Genomic DNA, 17,481 nt, shown 5'->3' on the forward strand with positions numbered 1-17,481 from the left:
GCAATGTACCGCAAAGCCCACATCTATACAATAGTGAAGAAAAGGAGAAGCTGGTGAGTTTCTGGAGAATTTAGACTTTGATCTCAAAAAATTCTGGCTTCCTTGTATCTCCCAACCCCTACTGCAAATGTGGTCACATTGGCTATGTTTTGGTGAAGTTTTATCAAAGCCATTATTGGCTTTGACCTTTAAATCTGTTCAATTGTGATGAGTGAGATTCTGGCTTTGCTACTTCGACCCTCAGTCAACCTGGAAGCGGGCGTCCCTTTTGCTTACAGAGATGCTCAGGGACGGTGAGCCTTAATCTGAATTTTCTTTTCTCCTTGACTAACTCTGCAAAGAACTGAGAAATGCAGACGTTGTTCCAAGAACAAATCTCAGTTGCATTTTTAATGAGAGAGAAAGTAAAAGGTAGCTGGCATGAGAAGCACATGCCCTCTGACAAGAGCGATATTCCAGAACCCCATTGCACCCATCCCCCGACAGCATAAAATCTGCTCAAAGACAGAGTCTTATTTGTTGTCTGCTCAGGGGGCCCTGTTGCTGGAGGTGCCAGAAAGAAATCACATTTCATGCTGTATAATAGAAAAGGCACAGACTTTGGAATCACACAGTCCTCCCTGGGAAATACCTAAGGCTTTCTGAGACTCTTTCTTAGCCTTTCTGAAACTCAGTTTATTCATCTGTAAAATGGGAATCATAAGTAGATGGACCTTCAGAGGCTGAGAATTAAATAGATATGTTCATCACCTTGCACAATGCCTGGCACATTGTATGTACCAATAAATGTTAATTCTTTTCCTTCCCATCTTCTTATCTATAATACAGTAAAGTTAGGGTTAAGATACAACATACATGAATGAATAAATTAAGAGAGAAATTTCAATATGCATAAGAGAAACCAAGCCAAAGGACATATATGTGACTCTCATAAGTTTTCACAAGAATTTTTTCTTCTTCATATAGCCACCTCCTAATGATTCAATTCACGGTTGTCTAGTAATTAAATATTTATTGAGCACACACTCTATGGCAGGTATCATCCCGAGGGTAGTGACAAGAGGCAGTTTGGGGCATGAAGGCAGTGAATATATAAAGATATTAATATAAAAACGACATCCCTTTGAATTCAGGAGACAAGAAAAGGCATGTAAGAAATTTACTGCTGCTTGTATGAAATAAAGTAGTGGATACAATGAGTCCTGTAGATGGAACCAAGCTCTGTCAGTTAGCCAGGCTTCCATTGTTTTTTAATTTCCCCTTGGATTCACACTTATCTGGATTTGGACCCTGGCTCTAACTAGCAGCATGATCTTGGACAAGTCTCTTTACCTCTCAAGGCATTTCCCCACTAGTAAAATAGGAATAATAATCTCTCTCAATAGGATTTTAAAAGACAATGTATACAAAAGATCCTAACACAGTCAACCATAGGAGTTACCTAATTTATGGTCACTTTTCAAAAGAGACAAAATACCAGAGTAGGGGAGGTGAGGAAGTCTTAGGCCATTTTATTCCTTGATATCAAATCTAGCAAAGAGTTAAAGAAGAAAGTTATAGACTAATGACTATAATGAACTCTGGGGATTATTTCTTGATTTTAATTACCTATGCTACTGCTATCCCCTATTATCATAGATAATTAAGAAGCATGAGCTGGCATACCTAGAGAGGTAATATAGGTTCATGGTTTTCTTCCTCATTAAATGATAAATGAAACAACTTCTTTTTTTTTATTTCAGTGACAAAATGTTCCCAGCCTTTGGGTTCGGTGCCAGGATACCCCCAGAATACACGGTGAGTGAGAAGAGACGCTTTGCTGTCGCCAAAAGATAACTTGGGTTTCCGCCACAGGAGTCTCACTCTTTGGGAACTTGATGTAATTACAAAGCGTGGTCCAAAGACTCAGAAATCATCTTCAGAACCAGCGAGATTAGGTCCTCAGAGCCTGTCTTTTGATGAAACCCAATCTTCTGGTAGTCTGGATGGGTCTTCTCAGAGGTCTAAATGAAGGATTTCTTTGTTTAGCTTTTTATATAGTATGGTCAGAGGCTGAGAAAACACTCAAAAAGTTGATCTCCAGTGGCTCAGTAGCTATCTCTTCAACTGTCTCCTAGAGAAAGATCCTATTGACAATACCAACTATGAAAGTCTATGACAATGAGGTCTATAGACTCCCTCATCCCCATTCTCTCAGCACCAGTCTTATGTGAGAGACACAGAGAAATCTCAAAGATAGAAACACTCTGGCTTAGAGAATTGAGAAGCTGAAAGCTTCCTATGAGGACATTGGAATCCTATTTGGTTTTGACACTGATTCCTCATGACACAAAGAAGGCAAAGATTGTGCAGAGAGATTGGCCCTGCAGTGGAGCCGAGGCACTTTACTGCAGTGTATCCGAAGCTATTAAGCGACACTCTCCACAGAGAACTCAGCTCTCTCACAGGCAAGGGCCTTGGAGAGGTAGCAGGGTCCCTGCCCCTGCCTCTGAGGTTTGAGCTAAGTGCAGGCAACACTGACCAATCATCAGCTTCTCTTTTACTGGCAGCACCTGGCAGGATGCAGATGCCCACATTTACTCCCCGCCGGCTCTGTCGGATGAAGGGCCTTCCCCTTCTGTGTCCTTTTTGAAAGAGAGAATCCAGGTCTCTGTTACTGCTGGAGTGAGCAAGGGTTGGAGTGACATGTCTCCCTGACCTGTCCTCCCCGTTTACCTTGTATTCCACACCAGCCTCCCTGCTGAGCATGCCGACAGAATTCTAGAAACATTTGTTGGAAATAGAGCACATGGGGAGGAAGCATATAGAACAGGAGTCGTCAACTTGTAGCCTGCAGACATTATTTAAGCCACACATGTATTACAGTTGATACAAATTTTTTTTTTTAGATTTAGGCAATTTCATATAAATTGTCAGATTTCTGGCTTCTTCAGAAAAACTGAAAGGCCTGGCAACACTTAAACTAAGATTCCACATACAAGAATTAGCCAGAGCTGAGGATACCCTTTCAGATGGGCTATCAGTTCCAGAATGAGGGCAGGTGGACGCACACCTTCTTCAAAGAGCTGTTGAACCTCGAGACTGGCATGCCACCCCCAGTTTTATTTCCCAGAGATGCTTAAGCATCCCCCTCCACATCCCCACCGAGTATTCTGGTCTCAGCTGGGCCTAGCATGGCTGAGGACACCTTGTTCCAGGCCTTCCTTTCCTCATCCATGACATCTACCTGGTCTCCTTCTGACATAGCTTATTCTTCCTGCTGTGTTTCTGAAGTCCTCATGCTCCCCTGTCCTCTGGCTGTTCTTTGCCTATTAGCTAACTTCGTATTTCTGCTGTCCCACCAGGCTCCCCTCACATCTCCTCACTCTGCTCCCCCAAAGCTACTCAAATACTCCTTTTCCATGCCTAATTTCCCCTCTGCTCCAGACAGGCACTGATGATCTCAGCAGATCAGGTGCCCCTGGTGAGTTTATGAAGTCACCTCAATTTACTTCTTTAGGATAAAATCTCAGCATTTGCCTTGAAACTGAGCCATAAGCACCTCTATCTTAGTTTGCACTCTCCTGGAGATAGACCTTGAGACAAGGATTTGGACACAAGTAGTTTATTTGTGAGGCGGAGGAAACCTCAGTAGAGAGTGGGGAAATGAGAGGAAGTCAGCACAGGGTACCCTAACCAGCCAGTGGGCAGCAGAGCTTAATCCTGCTGGGGACCCGGGAGACAACATGGAGCACACAAGAGACCCCAAGGGATAAGGGGGCTGGGTTATTGGTTTACCATCTACTGTCAGCCACTGAGAAAGGGCTGCTCCCAAGGAACATTAATTCCCCACCACTTTTAGCCTGTCACTTGGGCAGGCAAAGCAGACTCCAGAGCCCACGCACCCACCCCTACCCCCCCCCCAAAATGTCAGGTAAATGAAGCAGAAAAGATGTTAGGAGTCAGCTGACTTGCCTGGAAGTGCTAAGGGTAAGGGAATATGAGCTAGGTGTGAACTGACATCAGCTCTGACCTCCCACTAAGAGAGGACTTTTAACACAATAACCTATTTTCTAGCCCCCAGGAGAGTCAGAGCTTGGAAAGAAGCTTTGAAATGGAAGTCTCTTTAAAATCTTAAATGATGTCCAGATCACTCATGTCCAGATGCCAAGACATCCCTCTTGGTTTATTGGATTTTAGAAAGAAGTGTGTTATTAGACCTTATGATAGGTCCTGCCAGGTAGAGATATTTATTTTGGAAGGTTACAAGATAGATTACTTTATGACTTTTCCAAAAGTAGAGTAGAGTCTATTTCACTTGTTTGTATGTAGAAATCCTGCTGTCCTATGCTTCTGCATATTGTTAGAAGGAGCCTTAAATGTCAGCGGCTTAGCTGAAGCCAATATAACCATCACCATATTGAGCAGACATGGTGCTGAGTTATCTTTTTTTTTTTTTTTTTTTTATCACTGGATTCAAATAGAGCTCACCCAAATCTAGGTCTTCAGTCTATGGCCAGTTCTTTCTGCACGTTATTTGGGGTCACAGTTTTCTGAACTCTCTTCTTGGATTTTTTTAAAATATGAGTTATTCTCCCCTCCTGCCAGCATTTATCTGATTTTAGAAATATTTCCTGTCACCTCAACTCCACGGGGAACTTAGAATCCATCTCGGATTGATCGTGTGAAGGCTTAAAATGGTCCCTGCTGCTTAGCACCTAACGAATGTGATGGGCGTTTGTTTGCAAACTTCTAAACTCCAGTGCCTCCTTATTGGATTAGAGTTGTAATTCTCCTTTCTTCCTTTTTTAAATTCTAATTGGTGTCTAGGTCTCTCATGACTTTGCAATCAACTTTAATGAAGACAACCCAGAATGTGCAGGTAAATCACAATGTAAAAGAAATAATGACAGCAGAAAAATAAGACCTGGAAAGACAGAATGCAAAAGAGGCCTTGAGCTTACAGCAAGAATGTTGATACCAATTCTGATTTCTCTTGCCAAAAAACATTGGGGGGAGGTTCACCTGATGGTCAGTGATGATACCCCTCTTTCTGCTTTCCAAGGTTTCATCAAGTGTATATTTTTTTTTATAACTTCCTCTCTATGAAGATATAAGTGACAGGTTGAGAGAGAGGACATGGAAATCATTTGATGCTTCAAGCATATTGGCAAAACATATAGCTGCAGTAACTTCAAAGAAGTAGCTTCATGGTTTTGTGCCAGAAAAAAGTTTTCTCAAAGGCTTTGGCTCATGTTCCATTATTTCCAGCTAGAAGTTCCCAAACACAATTCCACAAAATCATGATGATGAAATTAGGATAAATTTTATCCTAGAATTATTTTTCCCGCTTTCTAAGTAACTGATGGAGACAATTATACCTGTTGCTATGAAGATTGTAAGACATATTTATAATAGGGTAGTTAGAAATGTTCATCTCTCTCTCTTCTCCTTCTTTTCAAGGAAAAGGGGGCTGAACCAGGGTTAATTCAAATCCAGTGGGGTGTGTAAAGCATTCAGCAGTTTATTTCACCAATTTAACACTTAATGTCCAAGAACATGACACCAATATCATTGAGTCTGTGCATAATAACCTCTGAGACCCAATCTCCGTTCTGCCATTATTCTCTCTCCTGATCCCCCACCTCAAGTTTACTAAAGTTTAGACTTTATTCACCCCCAACTGTCCCATTCTTAAACTATAAGAATGTTTTTTCACCAAAGCAAAATGAAATACATACTCAATGTTCATCTGTTTCATAGTCTTCGAATTTATTTGCCTGATACTTTTGACAGAGAAATCCAACTTGCTTATCTTAGGCAAACACTCAAGAGCCAAAAAAGATACAGATCTTCTGTCCACTATCACTTAACTTCAGAACCAAGCTGCATAGTGATTTGACATCTATCTTTAGAATGACGGGCTTTGGGGCAGGGCAGAGAGGATTCATTTTCGGTGGGGTTGTAAGCCTGTGTGTACAAGCAGAACAGACAGATCTTGCTTATCCAGAATACCCAAGAGCTGGTTTGCAGTGCATGGTGGGTGTGGAGAACCATCTCCAAGGAGTGGCTTGTTTGAATTCCTCCGGCTAAAAACAGGACCAGAGGACTGTTTCAGCTTAGAAAGGCATAGGAGGGTGAACTGAAATAGAAGACAGAGGTAACACAGGCACAGACACCAAGAAGAGCCATTTGAATAAAAATCATGCGTGATGGGATTCTCATTGTGAGATCATGATTATAATATCAAATGTGCAATCAGGACTCATAAAAGAAGCTACACAGTCAGGGCTGCCTTTTCTAGCAGAGTCCCACCCTTTATTATTTCCTCGGCCTCAGGCTGGGAGCCCCACTTTAAACGAGGGGTTGACCATGATGGTGAATGTCATTCCTCTATATTACAATCCCCAGTGGATGGTTATGCCATTTTACTCATCTATCACACATTTGGTGAGCAGCTACCATGTCCCCAACCTCCCTCAAGGTCTTTGAGGGAGTAAATCATGATTCCTGCTCACAAGGACAGTCACACATAATTTCATAGGTAACCCAAGTGGTGTACACTACAGTAGAGTCAACAAAATGGTATGAAAATGAGAGAAGCGTTAAAGCTGACTTGCCTCTCAGGTTTTTCACCTGTAAATGGGTATATCATCTATTTCATTATGCTATGAGGATCTAATGAAATCTTGTGTGTGAAGTGGGATATTGAAGAAAAGTTTGTGAAAAAAGATCGCTATTGATTTGAGCCATCAAAGAGCATGATTTTAGTGGGGGTAGAGGCAACAACACCAGTGATGCGGTATTTTTTTTTTCTTACGAGCATAAATGTGACATCGATGAGAACTCTTTGGGGGGAATTTAATGCTTTATTTGTGTATGTGTTTGATTACAAATGCATTTGATGGGGCTTTTGCTCTTTGGCAATCTCACCTTAGGAATTCAAGGAGTTGTGGAAGCCTATCAGAGCTGCCTTCCTAAGCTCCAGCTCTATGGTCCCACCAACATTGCCCCCATCATTCAGAAGGTTGCCAAGTCAGCATCAGAGGAGACTAACACCAAGGAGGCATCGGTAAGGAGCGAGGCGATTCACCTACTAATGGCCGTTTTCCCTGCCTCAACTAGATGTTGTCCATAGCACCCATTCCACTCCGACAATAAATTCCAGCATTTCTACCTGAGTGAGTTTGGACAAGTGCTTTAATCACCCCCTATGCTCAGTCTCCTCATCTGTAAAATTGGGATAATCATACCCATCTCTGTAGGGTTATTGTGGGGCTTAGAGATGACACATCTCAAATGTCTGCAACATGACCTGAATAGAGGAGACACTCAACAATGGAAGTTACTATATTCGCTCGGGTATACATCATGCCCACATTATGTTTCTGGGAAGAAAAAAAAAACTGTCCAAAAATAAACTTGCTTTCCAATGTACCCATACTACAGATGGAGGTAATGCAAAACAGAAGTAAAAAATGGGTGATTCTCCTCCCTAGTGATCAAGTGCAGCAACACAAAACATCACAGCAAAGGTTTGTTTTATATCCTAGTCACGGTTTTAAGAAAAATGCACAGCAAGGCTACGAGGACAGACAAAATTTTTTCCCTACCATTTTAAAGTTAAATATATTACCATAATAACTTTTCTATTATCACTTTTAATGGTGTTGATAAATTTTTTTAAGCTTTATGACTTTTTTCAGATTTAGTAAGATATTACTGAAGTCTGAAATTTTCTCTGATTTTATCTGAGCTTCCAAGAGATTGCATTTGCATAAGGAAAATAATAAACTACTCCCTCACCTTCTCATATCAGCTCATCTAAGCTACTTGCGCTGTGCCCATGTTCTCAGCCTTCCCTCATGTTAGAATGGATGGAGAACCAGGCTCGTATCTAATGCCAGCCTCTTCTCTCGTGTGCTGAAGCGCATCCCCTCTCAGTTATCCAAGGACATGGACCCAGCAGCTATATTCCTTCTTTCTCCATATCTATTTTCTCCCTTTCTACTGATGACTTATTTCCATTAGCATATAAAACAGTCTATAATATCTCCTGTTTAACTTAAAATCTCTCCCTTGACACCACGTTACCCTTTAACTTTGGTGCCTTACATTACTTCCCTTTAGAGCAAAATTCAATGAAAGAGTTGCCCATATTCACTGTCTCAGTCTCTCCTCTCATTGGTTTCTCCATTCATACCAGACTTTATTCCCCAACATTCCTCTAAAATTATACTTCTCAAAGTCAACAGTATCTTCATCTTGTTAAACCTACAGAGGACTTGGAGCAAATTTGAATCCTCACAGATACAAGATTTGGGAATAAGGGTTGGACAGGATCAGTATTTCATTTTATTTTTTAACCTTTTTTATCATTAGAATTTCAAATTCAAATTCTTCAAATAATACCTTGCTCAGAAAAATCAACATATAAAATAAATTTTAAGAAAACAGGCTGTTCTTGCTAAATCTGGACTAAGAGATGGGTCTAAATTTGTCTGTTCTCCGTTATACCTTTATCTCCAAAAGCACCCAAGGTATGCCCAGGGTGCCCTGGAGCCCAGATTGAAAATGAAAATCATCTTGGCCCCTCTGAGGTACCAGGACCAATAAGAGTAAAAAGAGAACAGGCTGCCACAGGTCTGGATTCAGGCCTGATATAAGTAAGCATGAGTTTTTGGCCATCATTCACTCCCCCAAGGACAGGTAGTTTGCTCTGTAAGGACAGATCAAGAATTGGTAAAGGAAGTATCTAATCCACATACCTCAAATTAGTGACCCCAGTAGGCCAGGAACAGTGATGCTTTTCCCCAGAAGTGTCTCTTGTTCTTTGAACAATGTGTGGTCCCCTTATTATCGCTGATTGCTAAGGGTCTTAAGCTTGAACAGATTATGCAAGTTGGGCCAGGGAGCCTGTGGCTGTAGGATTTTCTCCTCGATTTTATGGAACTCTTCTAGAATGAAAAAAAAAAAAGTCTAAATAGGACATCAAGTACATTCATCTAAATAGGACATCAAGTACATTCAGAGGCTATAATATTTCATCCATGAGCATTTTTCTAGCCTGGCTTTGGAAGCACCTGTAAGTGCTAGCTTTGTTGGAAATTTCCATCAGGGTTCCGATCCAGTAGTCTGCAGCCTATTACCTCTGGCTGTGTTAAACCCAGATCAGATTCTAGAATCCTGACAATCTCTTCAGATCAGGTATTCCTAACCTTTTTCATTAGCAGCTGGCAAAGCCCATGGACCTCTTCTCAGAAGTGTTATTAAATGTACAAAATAATTTGATTTTAATATGTGCTCTATATAAAAATTAATAAAACATTTTACATTCCTTTTTTTTGTACTATGTCTTCAAAATCCAGTGTGTGCTTTATACTTACATCATCTTAATTTGGATGTTAAATTGTCATCACAAATACTTGATCTTTATTTAGACTTTATTAATTAATAGTTGAGAAAATAGATTTGCATATTTGAGTTGTTCCAAACCTACTTAAAAGGCTTCCAATAACTGAATCAGGTATCCATTTTTAAAATTAAATTTAAATTTATTTAAATGAAATGAAATTAAAAATTCAATTCCTCCATGGCTCTGGGCACATTTCAAGGGCTCAGCAGTTACATGGAGCTAGCTGCTATTGTATTGGGCGGTCCAGCTTTAGACTCTTAAAAATCTCTAAGCTGAAGAGGGCCATACAAATGATCTAGTCCTACTCCTCATGCGAGAGATGAAGCTGAGGCCCAGAAGACTCAGGGATTTTCCCAGGATCTCACAGAATGAGGTTTTGAAGCCAGACCTCCCTACTCTTCTCTCTGCTGCTCTAACACACCGTGCTTCGTAACTGTCCCTAAGGTGATTATTAATATTAACCTGCAATGGCTGTGCCTGCTGTGAAGCCCCATTTATCATTACCTTAAGTCGTTAGAGCTGTCTACATAGATACTCAAAAAAAGTGTGTTGTCACTATTGCTGTAGTCGGTGTGCACCGAAACCACCCCGGCACATAACTGGTGTTGTTCTTGTGTCCCCCACCTCTCCGTCCCCATCGTCGCCTGGCACCTGGTTGATGGCAGCAATACTTCATCCTGCTGATCCTGACCGATGGTGTCATCACAGACATGGCTGACACCCGGGAGGCCATCGTCCACGCCTCTCACCTCCCCATGTCGGTCATCATCGTGGGCGTGGGCAATGCCGACTTCAGCGACATGCAGATGCTGGATGGTGACGATGGGATCCTGAGGTCGCCCAAGGGAGAGCCAGTCCTTCGAGACATCGTTCAGTTCGTGCCCTTCAGAAACTTCAAACACGTATGCATATCTCTGTGGGGGCTTCCCATGGGAGAGAGCAGAACCAAAAGAAGCTCTCTCCCGACACATCTCCACCAGTTTGTAGTAAAGCAATGCCAACTGTCCCTGCCTAGGCCAGGCCATCTCCCACACAGGATATGTAGAACTTTACTCTTTAAAGATAAAAGTGTAACTCTGAATTAGAGATGAGAAGTCATGCCAACTATTTTAGCCAACGTTTCACAGGCACTTGCCTCCATCCATATATAGTTTAGGGTTCCTGGTTCCCTCAGGGCTGCCATGTACAGGTGGACAGGGCTGCCCCAGGGAACCTGGCCAATGAAGCAAGGAGAAGTTGAAATTCAGATCCTCGGTTCTGTTTGACAAGCCATGTGCCCTGACAGAGGCCTGTGTTTGCCTTGGCAAAGTATATTTTTAAACATATATCCTCTATAAATATATAGTAAGCAGCATGAAAGATTTATTTAACTCATTAAGGAGGGAACCAGTAAGATGACAAAGCTAGTTCAAAGGAGGATATAAAACGGTTATGGTTAGTGGGGAAAATGCTGAAGTAAGTTTGCTAGGGCAGATTCAAATTTGGTTAATGACCAAAAGGTTTAAAAATATAGGCTTTTGATGACCTTCTCTACTGGACAGAAATCTCAGTTTTCTATAAGTTAATATCTAGCTTTACAGCCTTGGGCTCTAATCAATAATAAATACTAAATTGAGCAGTGTCACATTTCCTTGATGACCCTAAAGCAGGAGATTTAGTGTGGCATCAAAAAGTACTCAGTAACAAGTGGTTGGTTTTTTTTGTTTTTTGTTTTTTTGCATTTCCAAATTTTGGATAATTATTAACTCCACGAAGAAAGGGGTGCCTTTACAGTTTTGATAGTAATCCTGCTCTTATGGGGTTCCAGAGGAACACCTTCTCTGATTCATACAAAGGCTTTCTCGGGGCTGGTGGTGGCCCTGAAGAAGCCTTCAGAGCCTCCTCCAGAGGTGTCTGGGAGTCCTCGCAGGTAACGTGGGCTGTCACAGACAGCACTCTGTGATCTTTTGTTCTGTGCATGCTTGTGAAATTTGCTCAAGAGCAGAGCATCTCCCAGTCCCTGCTACCCACTCCAGCCTCGCCCTCTGCACAGCTAGTAGTGCCAGCAATACCACTCCCAGTGGCTGGTAAGTGAACTTGAGCTGCCCCCACACGAGGTAATCGCCAGAATCCTCAGTGCCTGAAGCAACTCTGCAGTCCCCTTGGAAATCCTCTCCTTTCCATGTTGCAGTGACTCCTCTGTCACCTGGACTGTTGGTTAATGTAGCAAAGTCTGTGTCACCACATCTCCAGGATCCCTGCTGGAAACATCTTCAGCTTCCACTACAGCCCCTCGGTCTTTAGGCCCGAAGTCAGTTTTTCAGGGTCTCAGAGAGGAAGGGACATGCGCTATGCATCCACTCCAAGCTTTCTCTCCTGATGCTTTTTTGGAAAAGCCTTTGTCCTCTGGCCAAAAACCCTCATTCAGATGAATTCCTGATATTGTCCTGGCCAGTTTATTAGATATGTCCAGGCGCATCTGAATCCCAGTTTGGGCCCATGCAGGGACCCCAGGTACACTGAGTCAGTGTAAGTATAGGGGCTGGAAGGATGGATGAGATTGTTTATACAGATAGATAAGCCCCAGGGCCTGCATCAGAGCCTTTGACCTGTGCTTTTCCTGAATTGCCATTTGTTCTGCTGCCTACTTGGGACAGGCTTTAAAGCCAGTATTCAGATAAATCCTGAGCCCTAGATCTCATGACCATGTAGGGAGGTCATTCACACTCCAGGGCTCCTTGAACGATGAGCTATTGCTCATAACTGTACTGCCACACAATTTTGATTCTCCTCTTAAGGAGTGCTTCACTGTAATTAGAATCATTAAAGAAGCATAAAGTCAATTCTTGGCTACCGAGTTGACTGCAGAGGGAGTTCCAAGTAACGGAAGCAACACCTAATCCCCCTACAGACTCATGGGCAGTGAGCATGCGTGAGGGGTGACTCACCACCATAGCCCACCTTCCACTTGCCCAAGGAGGAGGTTTCCAAATGAAACCATCCATCAGATGAAAGAGATTCACCAAGTCCTCAGATTGTCTACATGTGGACAGCAAGGAGTGGCGTCCTCTAATAGCAGTCCCCAACCTTTTTCGGCACCAGGGAACAGTGCTCCTATGAGAATCTAATGCCTGAAGGTCTGAGGTGGAGCTGAGGCGGTGATGCTGGCGCTGGCGAGCAGCTGCAAATACTGATGAAGTTTCACTCCCTCGCCCGCCACTCACTTCTTGCTGTGCAGCCCAGTTCCTAACAGGCCACTGACCAGTACCAGTCTGCAGCCCAGGGGTTGGGGACTCCTACTCTATAAGGAAGGAGGTGCTAGGGCAGGCCGAATGCACTGCAGTTGTGTTCATCAATGAATCTTAGTTGCCTGATGTCCAAAGTGGAGAGAAGGGTGTTCTTCCAGATTTTTATGTCCTATCTCATTTTATCAACCAGATGGAAGTAATTACAGACCACCATCCATAACTTTGCCTGTGTAAAGAGGAATCAAAGAACTCACTCCCTAGGAGAATTATGCACTTCCCCAAACCACCCCTTTTCTGCCCCCTACATACCACACACACACACACACACATACACACACACACACATCTATGTGATAAAACAAAGCCACTGAGCCATGCAAGATTCCAGCCTCTACCCCAGGCCTCTTCCTCTTTCCCAAACACTCATGGAGTGCCTTCTCTGTGCAAGGTATATGCTAGCCCTGGGACCCCAATGAGATAATAAAGCCATGGGTCCAGGCCTCGAGGAATTTACCGGAGAATTGCATGGTTGGGACATAGGTGTCAACAGAAAAATCCCATGCTAAGCAGTCTGTGGGTGGTTGAAAAGGGCTAAAATGTTGCTACAGGACTTCAGAGCAGGCAGAAATAGCCATGAGGAAAACCTCACTGCTTGAGCTGGATATACTAGAAAGGACAGAGCCTTGGTAAGCAAGGAGTTAAGGGGCATTGGCAAAAAGGAAAGTTCGCTGATCAGGGCAAAGGGAGTAAGCCATCGCTCCCTGCCTCTGTGCTACACAGAGGCTCTAGCTGTTCTGTGGGGGATAAAGCAGAATGCCAGGAGCATATCGTCCACCTTATCTTCATGGATTTCAAATTAGATTTTGACAACCATTTCATTATCCAGACTAATCCGTACTAAATTCAATAAGCCATAGATAAAACGAAAGGTGAGGAACCGATACAGTTCATATAACCTCATAACTCATGAGTTCTCTCTCTTTTTCTGCTCTGCATGATAACTAAGAGATTTTAAGTGAACAGGGCAAAGGCTCTGAGCTATGTGACTCTGGGCAAGTTATTTAACCTCTCTGTGCCACAGATTTTCATCTGTAAAATGAGACAAATGACACACATTGGAAGATTAAAGATGGTGTCTACATAAAGTTTAGCACAGAGCCTGGGCCATGTAGGTGGTTAATAAATACAGCTATCATTATCAGCTGCTTTCACATTTTTGGCCTTTTCCTAACCAATTGATGTCCCCAAGACCTATTTGCTCACCACGACCATGAGCACAGGCATGCAAAGGGATGGGAGAATCGCTTAGGAGTGCTATCCAAATTTAATTTAAAAAATTAAATTTATTAACATTTCAAGTTTTAGTTGCACTAGCCACACTTCAAGGGTTCACTAATTGCATGTGTCTAGTGGCCACCATGTTGGACAGCACAGGTGTAGAGAATTTCCATCACTGCAGCAAGTTCTATTTGACAGCACTGATTGGGAACGTTTTCATCTCCAAAGAGCAGCAAATCCATCTTACAGTGGATCACATGACTGGTTCTTAACTAAGAGTGACTTTGCTCCAAAGGGGACATTTAGCAATGTTTGAACACATTTTTCAGTTGGTTTCAGTTGCGGAGTACCTAACTCACATCTAGTGGATAGAGGCCAGGGATGTTGGTAAACATCCTACAATGCACAGGAGAGTCCCCCACGCTAAGAATTATTTGGCCCAAAGTAGCAAGAGAACCAAAGATGAGAAACCATGGATGACATAGGTACAAATATGTTTTTCTCGTGTAACTAGTAGTTAGGGGCTGGAGGCTGCTGACATTCCTTTTTGTTTGTTTGTTTGTTTTCAGTGATTTAGGAGTGTCAAGGCCAGCACTTGATTATTCCCTTTGCTATTTACTCACAATGATAAAACAGTTGCCATAGCTCCAGCAATCATATTCTAGTTCAAGGAAGGAAGAGGGAAGGAAAACAAAGCCAACTGTGTCTGTCTTCTTTAACCAGAAAAGAAAAACTTTCCAAGAAGCACCTTCCAAGAAATTTCCACTTATATCTCAAATAATGAAACTGGGTCAAATGAATATCCCAAGATGCAAGGGTGGCTGGGAACTCAAGTATTTGGCTTTCTAACCTCTATATGAGAGATTGCCAGAGAGAAAAGGTGGGAATAACTTCTGTATCTACCTCAACCCTGAGCAGTTATTTGTGCAAGAGCATTAATGGATGTCCAATGTCCAACGTGCTATCACAACTTCAAAATATGAGGGATCACTTCAGAAAAACTCACAGTATTTTCAGTGTCTCTTAGCCTCCTAAAAATCCTGCGAAATGCAATGAATTCTTATTTTTTCCTATTTTGTCTCTAATAACACCAGGACTTAGCAAAGTTGAATGGCTGAGTGACAAGCCACAGAGAAAGGAAAGAGCTAGAAACCAGGTCATCTGGCATTTAGTCCATCTTCTTTCCTTCTGGTTCTTCCTTGAGGAATCTCAAACACTTTTTAACTGGTCACTCTGCTTCAAGTTTTCAAACATTTCAGTATTTATAATGAGGCTCATAGTGAGGCTCGGGCAGTTTTGCTTGTCCAGGGGTTGAGCAGTTAGTACTGAATACCAGAGTCAGAAGACAGCTCTGCATGACTCCAGAGTCCATGCAGAATATCAATCTCTACCTTCCTCTGCCTCAAATCATACAGTGGGGCCAAAATGCTGATAGAATAAACACTACGTTAATTAGCGTAGCGATATTCAAGTCCCTCCATCACCTGGCATGAAGTTAATTTTCCAATCGAATGCCCTGCCAATCCTGCATCCTCAACACACACACACACACACACACACACACACACACTTCCTTCAGCCCCATCAGATGACTCACTGTCCCTAAAATGATCAAATGCCAATCCCCTCCTCTACATTTTAAAACATGCCCAACTTAAATGCGATCTCCTCCTGGGAGCCTGCTCTGATTTCCTCCAAGATGACTTAGTCTTCTTTGCTCTGGTCACACAATGCGACTCTGGAGCAGTGCTTCTCAAATTTCATATGTATAGAAATCACACAGGCATCAAGTTAAAATGCAGATTCTGATTTAGTAGCTCTGGAATGAGTCCAAGTTTCTTCATTTCTAATTAGCTCTCATGTGATGTGATGCTGCTGGTCTGTGTCATGTTCTACCTCATAGCAGGGTTAATTTTGGCTACACCAGGTTCCTCGTACGATTGTAACTTCCCTAATAGCAAGAACCATAGACCCCATAGACCATAGTGCCTTGAATAAAATTGTCTGGAATTGAATATCAATCAGAAACAAAATTGCAAGACAATTCATTTCACCATCCAACTTTCACCAATATTCAGATGTGAGTAGTTTTATGTTTTGAGACAGGAATGAAAAAAATATAATTAGGAAATTAATGATTCATTTTCCAAGGATCTGACACCTCATGCTTGGAGTAGACCCTCGACACATAATGATTGAATGAATGAGAGAGGCTAACTGCTCAGGACAGGACTCTTGATCAGACTGCTGTGGCTAGGTGCCAAAGTCACGGTGATTTCTTCTTCCCTGCAGGCATCTCCAGCTGCCCTGGCAAAGAGCGTGTTGGCTGAAGTCCCAAACCAAGTTGTGGACTATTACAACGGCAAAGGGATTAAGCCAAAATGTTCATCAGAAATGTATGAGTCTTCCAGGACACTAGCACCATGAACTCCACTCACTTTTACAGAGTTCTGAAATACTATTCCTCCTAATATTTAATACTTCTACTACTCCAGTACTTTAAAAAAATACACATTTAAAAATAGCACGTTTTGGTGATTTTTAACTAACCAGCAATTTTTTTTGCATGTGTAGCCCTGAAGCCTGGATCTGTTAAGCCCTTGTATTGTTAAAGACTTTTTACAAACACACACGAATAATTATAACATACTCTTTACATTACAGCATGTCGCCTTGAAATAAAATGGTATCTGTATCCGTTTTTTATACAGGTTTGTTGAAATTTTGCTAAATTTCTTATTATCTTTACACTGTAAAGCATTTTGAAACATTTATTGAACGTTGATAGCCAAAACTTATTTGGTTTTATCTGCTATAGGATGAGAGACTTTTCAAAATGGCAGATGCATGGACTGTATTTTGCATGTTTAAAATAATAATAAAAAAAAAACACTCACACTGTTTTTTGCAGTTGTTATCTATAATTCACCCCTGCTGAGAATGGTTTCTCTACGGAAGAAGAGGTTTGTCCACCTAGAGGTCGTCTTCTTGACGTGGATCTGGGGCACTTAGCCCAGCACGTCTAACTCTACTGTGCATACAGATCAACTGAGGATTTTGTTAAAAATTCAGACTGTGATGCAATAGGTCTGCATGGGCCCAAAGTTCTACAGCCCTAAGAAGGTCCCAGGTGATGCAATGTAGTCCTCAGACCACACTGAGTACTGAGGTTCTAGATTTTAGGGTGTGTTCATAAAGATCATCCAAAACAGGGCAGCACCTAATCTGCTTGAGTATGGCACTTCTTCCTTGCCAGTAGCACAAAGGTCCTGCCTGTCTCTGAGGTGGGAATAGAAAGTAATGAAACTGATTCCGGAAGCTGGATACCCCACATCAGTCTCACTGCTTTACAGTCACACCTCCTCCTTAAACAGACAAGGGAGTGTGCCTCCTAGCCGGCCCCTGCCTTCTCAAAGGAAGCATCTTACACCTTGCATGAATGGTTCCATGTTTATGTCAATCCTCAGGAATGACCTCAAAAAGTCTTCAGTAGAACCACAACAGTGGAGACTTGTCCATAGCAAATGGCCATGCAGTGTGGCTTCCCAGAAATGTAGCCCACCAAGTTGATTTTCCAGATTA

General features: G+C 42.2%; 1 protein-coding gene across 3 annotated transcripts in view; it reads left to right on the forward strand.

Annotated features, from left to right (window-relative positions):
- Positions 1 to 17,472, forward strand: part of CPNE4 (copine 4) — a 461,395-nt gene extending 443,923 nt beyond the window's left edge. For all 3 annotated transcript variants that reach the window (XM_011374469.1, XM_023529672.1, XM_011375211.2), the window contains 5 exons: positions 1,743 to 1,797; positions 4,810 to 4,861; positions 6,918 to 7,051; positions 10,060 to 10,296; positions 16,192 to 17,472. In XM_011374469.1, the coding sequence (XP_011372771.1) occupies positions 1,743 to 1,797; positions 4,810 to 4,861; positions 6,918 to 7,051; positions 10,060 to 10,296; positions 16,192 to 16,326 (613 nt within the window). In that variant the 3' untranslated portion in view covers positions 16,327 to 17,472. The remainder of the gene's footprint in view (positions 1 to 1,742; positions 1,798 to 4,809; positions 4,862 to 6,917; positions 7,052 to 10,059; positions 10,297 to 16,191) is intronic.
- Positions 17,473 to 17,481: the final 9 nt, after the last annotated feature.

The sequence above is a fragment of the Pteropus vampyrus genome, unplaced genomic scaffold (assembly GCF_000151845.1).
Source record: "Pteropus vampyrus isolate Shadow unplaced genomic scaffold, Pvam_2.0 Scaffold1, whole genome shotgun sequence".
Taxonomy (NCBI): domain Eukaryota; kingdom Metazoa; phylum Chordata; class Mammalia; order Chiroptera; family Pteropodidae; genus Pteropus; species Pteropus vampyrus.